Raw genomic sequence first — 12,097 nt, 5'->3', positions numbered from 1 at the left:
AGTTTGCGCAGTTCGCAAAGTTGGCCTCAGCGCGCTAACCAAACCAGAGCCCGTCTCAAACTAAAATTATTGTGGTGTGGCCCATTCCCGTTTACATGTTGAAATGATATATTATTAGTGCCCATATTTTGGTTGATTTGACTATTTCCACTAATGTTACAACAAAACTTAGAACACGAGTTCCTCTGTAGGATTTTACTGTGACCCTGCTATATTTTCCTCTCCACCAGTCAGTTAACTCGTCTCTTTCGTATTCGAGCTTATTCCCCCTTAAAGTGACTACCACTGTACGTGACTAATTGAACTAATTCGTTTAAAGTGAAAAATAGGATTTTCAGGAAATGGCTTCTTGAATTTCCCCTTGGGGATCAATAAAGTATCTATCCTGTGAACAGTCAGCAGGAAACTGGTGTTTTTGTGTCCCCCTAGTGTCCTTGGGCACACACATACGAACAACCTTAACTAGAGCCCGTTTATTCTCTGACTCAACCCACTAGCTCAGCGGTTCCCAACCCCCCCACACACACACATCCTAACTTGGTTTGCGTACCCCCATCTGACACATAAAAACATAAAGCATTCAATTGACGCATTCCAGTCATCATATTAAATTAGCCGCCATATATGAACTCTCACACTAAAAAACAGTGTGGAGAACAACATTAGGAAACACAAAGAACAAAGAGAACATAGGCTTAAGATTTTAAAATAATCATTTAACACTTTTCCGACATTGCCCTTTTTATCTTGCGTACCACCGTTTGGGAATCCCTGCACTAGCTCATTTAAACTTGGCAAGCGGCACATACATGGCACACCATGCCATTTAATAATGTAAATGATGAAATGATGCAGCTCCTCTTCATGCTCCTACACGCTACTGAAAGCTGTAAGCTGTAAGTGAACCCAAGGCCAATAGTTAATTGCATACTGATGTCAAATATAAAAGTGAACTCCTCACATTCAAGGAACATCTCATTCAAGGAACATCTCAATGAAACACTTTCAGCAAATGTTGAACTCAGAGACACCAAGACTTTCAAATCAACGACACAATCCTAATCATAGAGGGCCGAGTCATGACATAAAAGACAAGAGGCATAATAAAATAACTTCAAAAGTGATCTCTAATCTGATGTGTCTATCAAACTTTAATGATCATGTAAAAGATATGATACAAGGTAAAATGTATATAAAATAAATCATGTAAAATAAATCATGGTTTTCTTAAAAAGGACAGAGATAAGACAGGGGACGAGCAAACAGTTAAGAGTGCATCTACACAGAAAGACAGTCAATGGCACCCTACAAATGATTCATTATATTTCCCGAGACTGGACATCCTCTTGAGTGAGCGGCGAGATTTTTGTTTGAAAATGGGTGAGCGAAGAAACTTTGTGTCTGTGAACTTATCACCACGTCTCAGCTTCCTGTAGAGAAGAGGTGAAAAAGGAGAGCTAGGGTCAGCAAAATAACTTTCTATTGCAGTTTTAAAATATATTTTTCAAAAAAGTGTTACCCCAATAACCCAATTATGTGTAAGACGAAGTAAATGCCTGTAAATGCCAAACCTAGATCAGTGCCACTGCATCTGTTACACTGTCTCTGCTTAACCCTTAAAAGGTGTGGGTTTTTGAACATTCTAACATAAGATTCCGATTCCGTTCCACAAAAATTCAAGGTTCTAAAATTCTATGTTGCTATTTTTTAGAATGTTCATTTTCCAACATTCCCTTCACACCGGTGTAGCAGTACACCTTTAAGGGGTAATCTACTGTCTATGTAGTTCCATGTGTATTCCCGGTGTTATGACAGTATTTGGGGTGGGGGTGTCAAGGTCTAGACTAAACTGAAGTTCAGCCATGTTTAGATTATGATGGTATGACACCAATTGAAAGGAGACAGCAATGGAATGTCTACCCTATGTCTTTACCCTAAAGAGATATTTTTTTCCCCTAGCAATATAAATTTCTTTAATCAGAGTAAACCTTGACCATGAACCTTGAAATCATATCTATATACTGCACATATCACTAGAACATGTAGGGTATATAATACTGAGGCTTACTTGCTAATTGAAGGCTCCTTGTAATCAACAGCAGCAGTGCATCTGCGTTTACGGATGACGGGGGAGTGGCCAGGGAGCGGATGGCTCTGAACAGAAGGGAGGGCTCGCCGGGCCGCTGGTGAGAGATTGGTCATGTCAGTCAGAGCCACGCCGACCGCTGACCGTACCACTGCTCCACCTGCAGAAACACAGAGGACATGCTGTAACAACAACCAACATCACTCACCACCACAATTTGTTAAAAATGTATATTTAAAAAATTGTATAGACGATGGGAACAAATTCTAATGAATGAATAAATAAATGTGACATGAACAAATGATCAGTCATTATAAATCATTCAATCAATCAACCATTTGGTCCCATTAAAGACTTGTATCAAGTAATTAATAAGACAAACAATATGTGAAAGTGAAAGGCACTGGCAGCAGACAAAAGAGAGGTACTCAGTCCTTAAAGCCAGTCATACAGTCCATGAGCTAGTGCTTGTTAAATACCCAACATAGAAAGTTGATTAATGTAGCCGAGTAGCGATGATGAATCATTCAAACCCAGTGGTTCTTCTCGACCCACTGGTGCTCTGAAGGTATAGCAAGTGGTCCCTGACTATGTCTTCACAGGGCTCCCACCCATTCTCTCTGATACAAATGTTCACGGTGTATAGGTACAAAATTGTTTACTTTATGGTGCAGGTTGGGGCTAATTATGAAATGACTGACAAACTTTCAAAGAATTTCCTGATTTCCATGATTCTCAAGGACTGGAAAATGGGATTTTACAATTCTGGGACTTTTCCAGGGTTTCCATGACCGTGGGAACCCTCATTTAACCATAAAGACACTGATAACAACAAATGATCCTTGCCTGCACATCTCCTGAATTTCAGTGAGGGCTTTTTTCGCTCCAGCCCCAGAGACTGGCTTCGGCTTGGCAGTCCACATAACGGGTCCTCAATCAACAAAAGCTCCTCTTCCATATCAGAAGAAGCTGGAGACCTTGGCCCTTCATCTTCCAGGTCTGCTGAAATATATAAAAGGATAAGCAGTGATGTTTAGCACACCGAAGGTGTAAGTAATGTTTGCATATCTGTATATTGAGGCCAAGGAGCGGAAGTGGCTAAGTAGAGACTACACATATCTGTACCAGTGGCTTTGTTGTACTCCGACAGGTCGAGATTCTCAGAGTAAACAAACACCGGGGAATCGGGGAGTAATTCGGTGCAAGGAGACTGCAGAGGCTGGATTCCTGCGCCAAAGGATTCTGAGACTCTGAGCCCTTCTTTGTCAGAGGATTCGGTTTGGTCATCAATGATAGCTTCTGTCCTCCTGGAATCCCTCTCTAGAACATTAAATGGATTTCTTAAATAATGACCAGAATACTAATACAAAGGCTGCTACCCCATAAAATCAAACTGACAAAATCAATCGGACAAGTCACTTCCTTAATAAGGAGCTAGTTCATTACATGTTGTAACTCCTCCAGCTTAGTATTACCATGCCCTTCAAGAACACAATACATTTCTTACCTGTCTGGGGCTTGATGTCCGAGGTGCGACGGTGGCCAGTCTTTCCTTGATTAGCCTCCTGGAGCGCAGCCCTTCTCTTTGAGCGTGCCCGTCTGGGGGGACTGTGGACATCCTGCCTCCTGCATGTTCTGCTGTTAGGAATGTACAAGCTATCACCTTCTTCCTCATCCTCAGACAATGAGCTGTTAGTCTTCGGAGTGTCTTCCTGAGGTGGATCCTGAGTGTCCTCTTGAGGTGGATCCTGAGCCGTTTCAGTTGAGCGCTGTTCTGCCTTGGGGCCCCCTCTGAAAGGGGTCATGTGCACTGCTTCCTCACAGTCGAAGTCAAACGTGTCGTTCATATTCAGGGAGGAGTTGATATTGGGGGCTTGGTGTTTCTGAGAGTTGCTAGGCGGTGGCTGTGTGGCACGGACACCTGTGCGATCTCGGCTCTTGGAGCGCGCGCGAGGTCGGCTGTTCTCCCAGGGCCTTTTCAGCGGAGCAGCAACCACCCTTCGGGCATGTGGGCCTGTCTGTAACAGCCTCCCTCTCACTGGGCAAGGGGGATCCGGGATCTGGGTTTGGGGTTGGTTCCCCTCGGTGGAGAGCTGAGATGTCTGTTTGGAAGCTGTCTGTTTGCGAGCTGCGGGTTTGGGAGCCGTCTGTTTGGGAGCTGCCTGTTTTTGAGTTGCCTGTTTGGGGGGTCGACCTCTCTTTTTGGGCTGCTCAGGGGCGTGGTGCACCTTAGTCTGTACATTATGTGGTTCAAGACAAGTTTCCATCATCTCACTGCAATCATGAAGTCCAGCTTCTTCTTCTACCTCCTCCTGAGTTTCAACCAGTCGAGATTCTTGGTCCTGTGTGCTTGCGTTCTCCGTAGCAGCAAGTGGTGGATAAGCTGGATCAATACATTCTGACCTCCGTCCACCAGTTTTACGTCGACGCCTTGTTCCAACCGTTGCCGGTAACTGTGGTGATATCTTATCATGACAATGGCCGCCTTGAAAGGAAAAACACACAATGGTATATATAAAAGGGATATTCTTACATAGTATGACACAGAGCAGTTCCTTGTTTTATTTGTACTGCAAATATTACACTCTTCAGCATTTGCACAATGCAGCAGGGAATAAAATGGGAGGGGGAAAAATAGTTTTTCCAAGTCATTAACAGTGTTATAACATGCTCTACAGAGACAACCTGCATTTTGAAGGTTCCTGTTATTCTGCCCCCCTGATAGATAATGGTCAGATTTAGACTGGGTTACAATGGCCTTCAGTAGATTTGAAACTTGTTCCTATGGAATTTGTGTGTTCTGGCGTGAAGTTTGTTGTTAGTGTGTTTTCTTCCACCTACCCGTGCTGACAGCCTCAACTGGTTGTTTAGCCAAGTCGTCAGGACACATATCACCTCCAGCCCCTTTCTTAGAACCCGATAGACCACTGCAAAACACAAAGTATGGCTATGTTGAAACACCTGTGCATCTTACTTGCCAGAATGCTTTCACATCTCACCCTCTACTACTACAAACACTGCAAACTGCTGACCTGGAAGAAGAATCCAGTTGTCGTTGTGGCTCAGGGGTGGAACTCTGAAGCAAAGGAGAAAGTCCAATACCGGTATTAATAATCAGTGATCGAAGAGAATATCCAAAACAATCAATTATCAAAGTTACTATAACATGTAAATATGTGTACTCACCTGCGTTGTTAAGGCAGTCCGTTTCAGTAATAACAGATGAAAGAAGAGGGCCTGTCTTTCTCTTTTCAGCTGCAGTATGACCCCCTGGGCTTGTCGCACTTTATCTTTCTCTGCCTCAAGTGCAAGAGCCAGTGCTTTGTTGTTCACCTGCACACTCTTCAGCACAAAGGGCTTCACCTGACCTGAACCACAGGTGGACATAGATAGTAACGTTTTGATTATATCCATGATCACTCCATATCAGTTAATATGGTTAATACAATGTGCTAATAAGGTGGTGAAACCAGAGATTGTGCGTTCGAGGATTTGTAGTTCACCATTTGTTTTGCCTTTTGGCTTCCCTCTGTTGACCGCGCACGCGCTTGCAAGGCGTTTGTTCCTCTTCTCCTTCATCTTCTCTTTGATGTCATCCAGACTCTGCTGGAAAGACTTTTTCTGGGGCTGCGTCGCCCGCTCTCGTGCCATGATTGTGCCCAACCAGCTAGGGAACTGGATTGCAACAAAACGTTAAACACTGACTGTCCTTCCCAATCTTGCAACAACAACTACCTTGATGTATTAAGTAATGCTCTAACCATATGTTTTGAGTACGAAATAAGCTGATCCAAGCTGGAACATGACAGTAGTTTACTGCTTATTGTTAACACATTCTGAGGACCTGTGGTTTTCGAAAGATTTGTTAAATGCATGGCTAGTTGTGCAACCCATAACGTTACGGGTATACAACTAGTATAACGTTAACGTTAGCTGTTGCAGCCTGACTAACGTTAACGTTAACTGGCTAGCATAACGTGACAACATGTAAAATGTTAGCCAATACCGAGGCCATATGACTATTATGCTAACTAGCTGTGTTAAAGTGGTGTTGCTGATTTTGTAGCTTATAGGCATGTATTCCTGACTGATTAAGGTTTATAATGTAACTGTTTAAATAGGCGTACAATCCTAAACAGCTAACGTTAGCCCACCTAAGACCCCGAATGTCATCAAGACATTCACGTTAACGTTAGAAGCTACCTGGGTGGCTAACGTTAGCTACCAAACAACGAGCTGATTCCCACAGAAGAGAGAAACGCAAACGATTGTAGTTTTTGTTACACAACTTACCGCTTGGTTCTACAATGGATCGTTTATATCTGGTCAATGTACAGCAACTCAATTTGTGAGGTGATGAAAACAATAAACAACATGCCGTTCATCTCCTTCGATTCGCTTTCATGGCTAGCTAGCGATAGCTAAGGATTCGAATTAGGCGCAGAGTGATATCATTGGTGGATGGAGACCAGTTGCAACTGCGTCATTTCCAGGTAGCGAGTCAGAGTCAAAAATCCTCTATGGTTATGGTTATGGTTATGGATTTAGCAGACGCCTTTGTCCAAAGCGACACATAAATACAAAACAACATAATAATATTTAAAATTGAACAGGGAACAGATTAGAATGTAGGTCAAATATAATAAGGAGAATAGTTTATTCATTGTTATACATTGATTTTGCTACATTTCTTCAGCTATGAGGTGTACACTCAATTCATTCCAAGTGCACTAGTCTAGTGTACACTCAATTCATTCCCAAGCGCACCAGTCGAGTGTACACTCAATTCATTCCCAAGTGCACTAGTCGAGTGTACACTCAATTCATTCCCAAGTGCACTAGTCGAGTGTACACTCAATTCATTCCCAAAACTCTTTATGTCTGTCTCTCCTTCTGTCTGTGCTTTCCCACAACGGCCCCATTAAACTGAAAGTTATGGGTGACAACCAATAGAATTTCCTAGTGAGGAAAGACACGCTAACTGTACGTACAGACCACCGCCGACTTGAGCTGCAAAAGATACAGGAAGTCATTCATTTTCAATGAAAGCTGGCTTCTCTAAGCTGCAAGAAGGGGCAAATCCGTCGGCGTCGCCTTTTGGGCGTCTTGAGCGACTTGAGCGTCAAGCAGAAACGTGAAATTTGGTCAACTTTATGCTAATGAGCTATGACGCGGTTCAGCGGCAAACGACAAGCAACGTAGAATGCTGCCACGTCAGAGCGGCCAAAGCGTCCAAAGCTTCCCCGTACTCTTTGACAAGCGTCCTTGACAGGGTGGCCAGAGCTTCTTTTGCAGCTCACCGCGGCGGCGGTGTGTACGTACAGTAAGGGCCCTCATTTAAAAGGTGGACAAAGTGCAAAGTCTTAAGTCTAACTAAAGCTAATATAGGGTGCGTTCATAAATTGCCACTATGAGGGCTCCGAGTGGCAACGCGACGCAACGGACCCACAATTCAGTTCGGCAATGGATGACGTAAGCCCATATAAAGTAAACGGGATGCGTCTCCAGCACTGCAACGCACGCAACTGTGTGTGGGAGCCGTGACCCTGACCTCCTCCCTCCCCGGCTCACCTTCTCCTCCCGGTGGCGTCGCTCCTGCTCCTCCAGCCGTTGCACCTCCACCAGCTCGGCGTTGCGCAGCTCCTGGAAGGCGCGCTGCTGCGCCCGCAGGCTGGCCAACTCCTCCTCCTCCCTCACCTCTAGCAGCGACTGCTCCATGGTCTTGCCCACCAGCACCTCCAACAGCGGACGCACCTCCACGTCAAAGTCGAACAGCTCCCCCTCTGCGATCTGTACAAAGTCGAACAGCTCCCCCTCTAGAACAGTCTATAACAATATATTACTAGAACTACTACTATAATAATAATAATAATTATTATTATTATTATAATAATAATAACGATAATAATAATAATAATAATTGATAGAATTGTTGTTATTATTTAATGAAGCCGTTCTTGACCCTAAGGGCCTTACACAGACCATTAAAACCATTCAACAAAAATAGGGCAATATTAAATTCATGAAGGTTTTAACAGCAGTTTTAAATTGCTGGCAAATTCCACAATGGGTGCAAAGGTGAAGATAGGCTAGAGCACCCATTGTGCTGAGGTCGGTGGTTGGCATTGCCAGTCCACGCTGATGAATGTGGCACACAGTGCAGGTCTGAACAATGAAATCTGTCTTTTTAAATTCCTTTCTTTATTGATGTCTTTTTTGTGTTGACAATAAAGATCATACACTCAAAACAACACAACCATACACAAACAAATCAGTTATTAATAGGCCTACAAACGGATCAGGAAGAAAATGCAACATGCAAAGATATTTCTTTTAATGTCATTGCCATTTTTGTGGGGTGATAAGAGACATGTGAGGCTTGAAAATAAGTAGTATAAATAAGTATATATACTCTTTTGATCCCGTGAGGGAAATTTGGTCTCTGCATTTATCCCAATCCGTGAATTAGTGAAACACACTCAGCACACAGTGAACACACAGTGTTGCCTGTAACAACAGCGGCGCTCGGGGAGCAGTGAGGGGGTTAGGTGCCTTGCTCAAGGGCACTTCAGCCGTGCCTACTGGTCGGGGTTCGAACCATATGTCAACATAGGCCTACATACTGCCACCTTCACTGGGCAATTTGAATTCATACAGCATCATTGAACTGGTTTTGTCTTCCCTTGTTTATAAGGACAAAAAGTTGACATAAGGCCTTTTCCTTTGAGCAAAGCAATCTAGTTGTATCAGACAGATTGACAAAATGACAGAATACAAATGTGCAGCATTAGTGCAAACCAATTTGTTAAAAATGATTAAGGTAGTTGTATCAAAATGTTGTCTTTACTTCATTTTATTAGACCCAAAGATAGTATCCATGAGAAGGGATTCATGCTGCCAACAGTTCAAGACACAGTTTGAGGCATTGAGGGTGTCATGGGACATTGCCTGGGTGTCTCGGGACAGTGTCTGGGGGTCTCGGACAGTGCTGGGTCTTGGGACACTATACTAACAGGACAGGACAATTACAGGACAGTGGCTGGGTGTCACAGGACAGTGGTTGGGTGTCTCCGGGCACTACTAACAGAACACGGGACATTGGCTGAGTGTCACAGGACAGGACAGTCACAAGACAGTGGCTGGGTGTCTCAAGATAACAGGACGGCAGTTTTCATAAAAACACAAGCTTTTCTGCTTGAAGTTGATTTTTTTTTTCAATTCGATGCACTCAGGGCGCATAAGCAGCGCGCAAAACGCTTTAGCCGATACGAAACAACATAAAAATGACGCACCTCACTGCAAAAACCGCGTCCTGCCTGGTCATTCCCATAATCAGTAGTCTTCCGTTCATGGGCAGATTTCGACTTGCAATTGATACAAATCCGCTGGCCTACATCAAAATTAATCTGCCCTAGTCCTAGCCCTATTCCAACCCCGATTTGGAGTGCGACTAGCAGGTGCATTTGTGTCACGTGATAATGGAAGACTACCACCGTAAATGATGTCTAATCAAGCTAATGGTCTCAGATCTTCTCAGACTGAGAGCAAAGTACCAAAGGGTGCAGAAATTGATTGCTAGTTTACTGCTCATGAGGACGGTTGGAAGAGGATATGTCCATGCACGACTTCGGTAAATGAATTAACGTTTTAATTACCAAATTACTTGCATGAAGCTAATTGCATTATTAAGTGGAAACTTTATTGAGGTTGGAAACGGATATAGAGCGCTGCAAACAGCTTATGGCCTCCTTACACCAAACAACTTCGACAAGATTTGGAAAAGATTCTTTTAACTTATGCCCCCCCCCATTCAAGCATTACTCAAAAGACTACAATCTTTCCCAAATCTTGTCAAAGTTGTTTTGTGTAGGGAGGCCATTGCTGTTTGCAGCGCTCTATTATCAGGCCATTAGGAAGTTGTATAATGTTACAGTCGTAGTCATTGCTAGTTGATTGATAGCGAATTGTGTTTGTAGGATTAGAAGCAATCAAGGTCACAACGTGGGTCTCTAAATTCATTGGGCACACAGGCTACCGGCATGAAGGTTTAGGTTTTTAGGCTATTTTAGGTCTAGCTTGGCATATTGTTGTAACGTAAGTGGATTTCAAGACTCGCTCAGTGTAACCTACACACTAACTTAATGCAACTTTTTAAGACATTTTCTTTGAAGGTAGCAACTGAGACGTTATCATTTAGTTTCATTAATTATTTTCTCTAAAAAGTTTAATAATTGGTAGGCGAACATATGGAAAAAATTAAGAGGTCTGCTACCGAATCCATGGAAAAAGTGTCAATTGCACAGGTGTTTCATCAACCTCAACCCTAATTGGTAGCACGTGCCACACAATCAGTGCCACAGCATGATGAGGATATCATAATTCCAGCAACTGGTTGGAATTGTGTCATTCAGAATTATTTAATGTAGCTCATGAGTTGTATAACAACATAACATGTAGCCTATTCCCAACAACAAAAGGTAACAAAATGGGGAAAAATAACAGGCGTTGGTGTAGACAGGGATGACTACCAACATGTTATATAGCAGTTCCCCAGCTCCATAAATGTTGGCGAAAAGGTTCTACAGATACTGATATACTGAATACTGATAGCCTCTTTTTGGTCAGTTTATGTTGCTAATTTCCCTGTTGCCTTTAGGTAGTCCATTCCTGATCTGTGATGAAGAAGGAGACTATTACCAAAGAAAGCAAGAGGCAGATGAAGAGAGAGAATATAATGAGGAGGAAAATGAAAGAAATTATGCACAGCATAACAACACCTCAACACCAGAGATGGGAAAAGCAGGGGATGGGGAGAACACGAGTGGGAGAATGACCACAGCAAAGATGAGCAAAGATACAGAGGAAAACATACAGAAGAAGCATGAAGAAGAGCCAGAGGCGCAAATAGTGAAGCAAGAGGAAATTAATCAGGCAAAAGAGTCAGAAAGGATAGAGGTAAAGGAAGAGTCAGAACAGATAGAGGTAAAGGAAGAGAGAGAGATGTTGTGTTTGAGCAGAAGGATGGAGGGGAAGATGAGTGGAGAGACAGACACTGAGGAGAAAGGAAGGATTGGGAGTGAATGTGAGGAGAGAGCGAATAATGACATGACCCTAGGTGGTGTCCTGTCTGTGTGTGAGCAGTCCCTAGAGCAAAGCGTCCTGAGTGCAGGCCTGGCATTTAGACACGTCGCACAACCCCTCCAACCTCCCGATGCCCAGCCAGAGGCACTTGCTTTGGGGAAGCACCAGACGGGCATCCTCAACTCTCAAACACTGGAGGTGAGCACGTTGCTTCCCCCAATGGAGGTACAGCTGACGCAGGTGTACACCACTCGCCAGTACACACGCTTCACTGGCCACGGCCACCCAGTGCTTCCCCTGACCACGCAAGCACAAGCACCTCCTGCTGACCACACCGCACTGCCACCTGTGCCCAAGAAGAAGACACGGACACTGTACTCAGCAGGTGAGTGTGCCCGAGTGTGGCCTACAGTATTCTTGACATTGCGGTATGGTCATTTCCTCTTCCTCATTTCCTCAGTCTATTCTTTCACACAAACATACGTCACAGACCACTTGGAAGTGCAAACATTATCGGAGTTTTGGTTGATTTGACCATCAGTTAAATTCGAAACAGGCACTTTACTTTGGATAGGAGTGATTCATATAAAATAATCTAGACTGGAGTAACTCAACATTTGACAGCTCCGATATGTTTAGTATTAAAGATGTCAAATAGCCCGCTATAGTTACCAAATTCATAGCCAAGGAGCCAGAAGTGAACACGCATGGATGGCTATAAAAACTGAGCTTTCATTATACAACTAAACAGGAAAAAATACTTTTATAACCCTTGAGCCAGCTCCTTACTATGTGATCTCAGTGGCGATGCAGCGTTTGTTTGCACCTCCAACAGCATGGCGTACCTGGTTACCGCCTGGTTACTGCCCAAAAATGCCCATATGTTTGTGTGAAAGAATGGGCTGCACTTGGGTTCCACTGTATGGAACT

At 43.6% G+C, this 12,097-nt stretch overlaps 1 protein-coding gene across 2 annotated transcripts; it reads right to left on the bottom strand.

The window, feature by feature from the left end:
* Positions 1-1,109: 1,109 nt before the first annotated feature.
* Positions 1,110-6,502, bottom strand: sgo1 (shugoshin 1). 2 transcript variants are annotated; one of them, XM_076300926.1, is made up of 10 exons: positions 6,380-6,502; positions 5,590-5,761; positions 5,273-5,454; positions 5,119-5,162; positions 4,928-5,013; positions 3,594-4,571; positions 3,212-3,406; positions 2,933-3,088; positions 2,069-2,246; positions 1,110-1,430 (listed from the first exon to the last, which is right to left on the bottom strand). In XM_076300926.1, the coding sequence occupies exons 2-10, from the start codon at positions 5,735-5,737 to the stop codon at positions 1,295-1,297; spliced, it is 2,103 nt and encodes a 700-aa protein (XP_076157041.1). In that variant the 5' UTR covers positions 5,738-5,761; positions 6,380-6,502; the 3' UTR covers positions 1,110-1,294. The 2 variants fall into 2 exon arrangements, with proteins under 2 accessions (XP_076157041.1, XP_076157042.1); XM_076300927.1 differs by having other exon boundaries at positions 2,933-3,085.
* Between the last annotated feature and the right edge of the window lie 5,595 nt (positions 6,503-12,097).

Source organism: Alosa pseudoharengus, unplaced genomic scaffold (assembly GCF_046254945.1).
Source record: "Alosa pseudoharengus isolate Yale_2024_CS ecotype anadromous, Long Island Sound unplaced genomic scaffold, YU_APseudo_1.1 YU_APseudo_1.1_scf_23, whole genome shotgun sequence".
NCBI classification, from domain to species: domain Eukaryota; kingdom Metazoa; phylum Chordata; class Actinopteri; order Clupeiformes; family Clupeidae; genus Alosa; species Alosa pseudoharengus.
The sequence above is the reverse complement of the archived record's forward strand: the minus strand, read 5'-3'. Positions and strand labels throughout refer to the sequence as shown.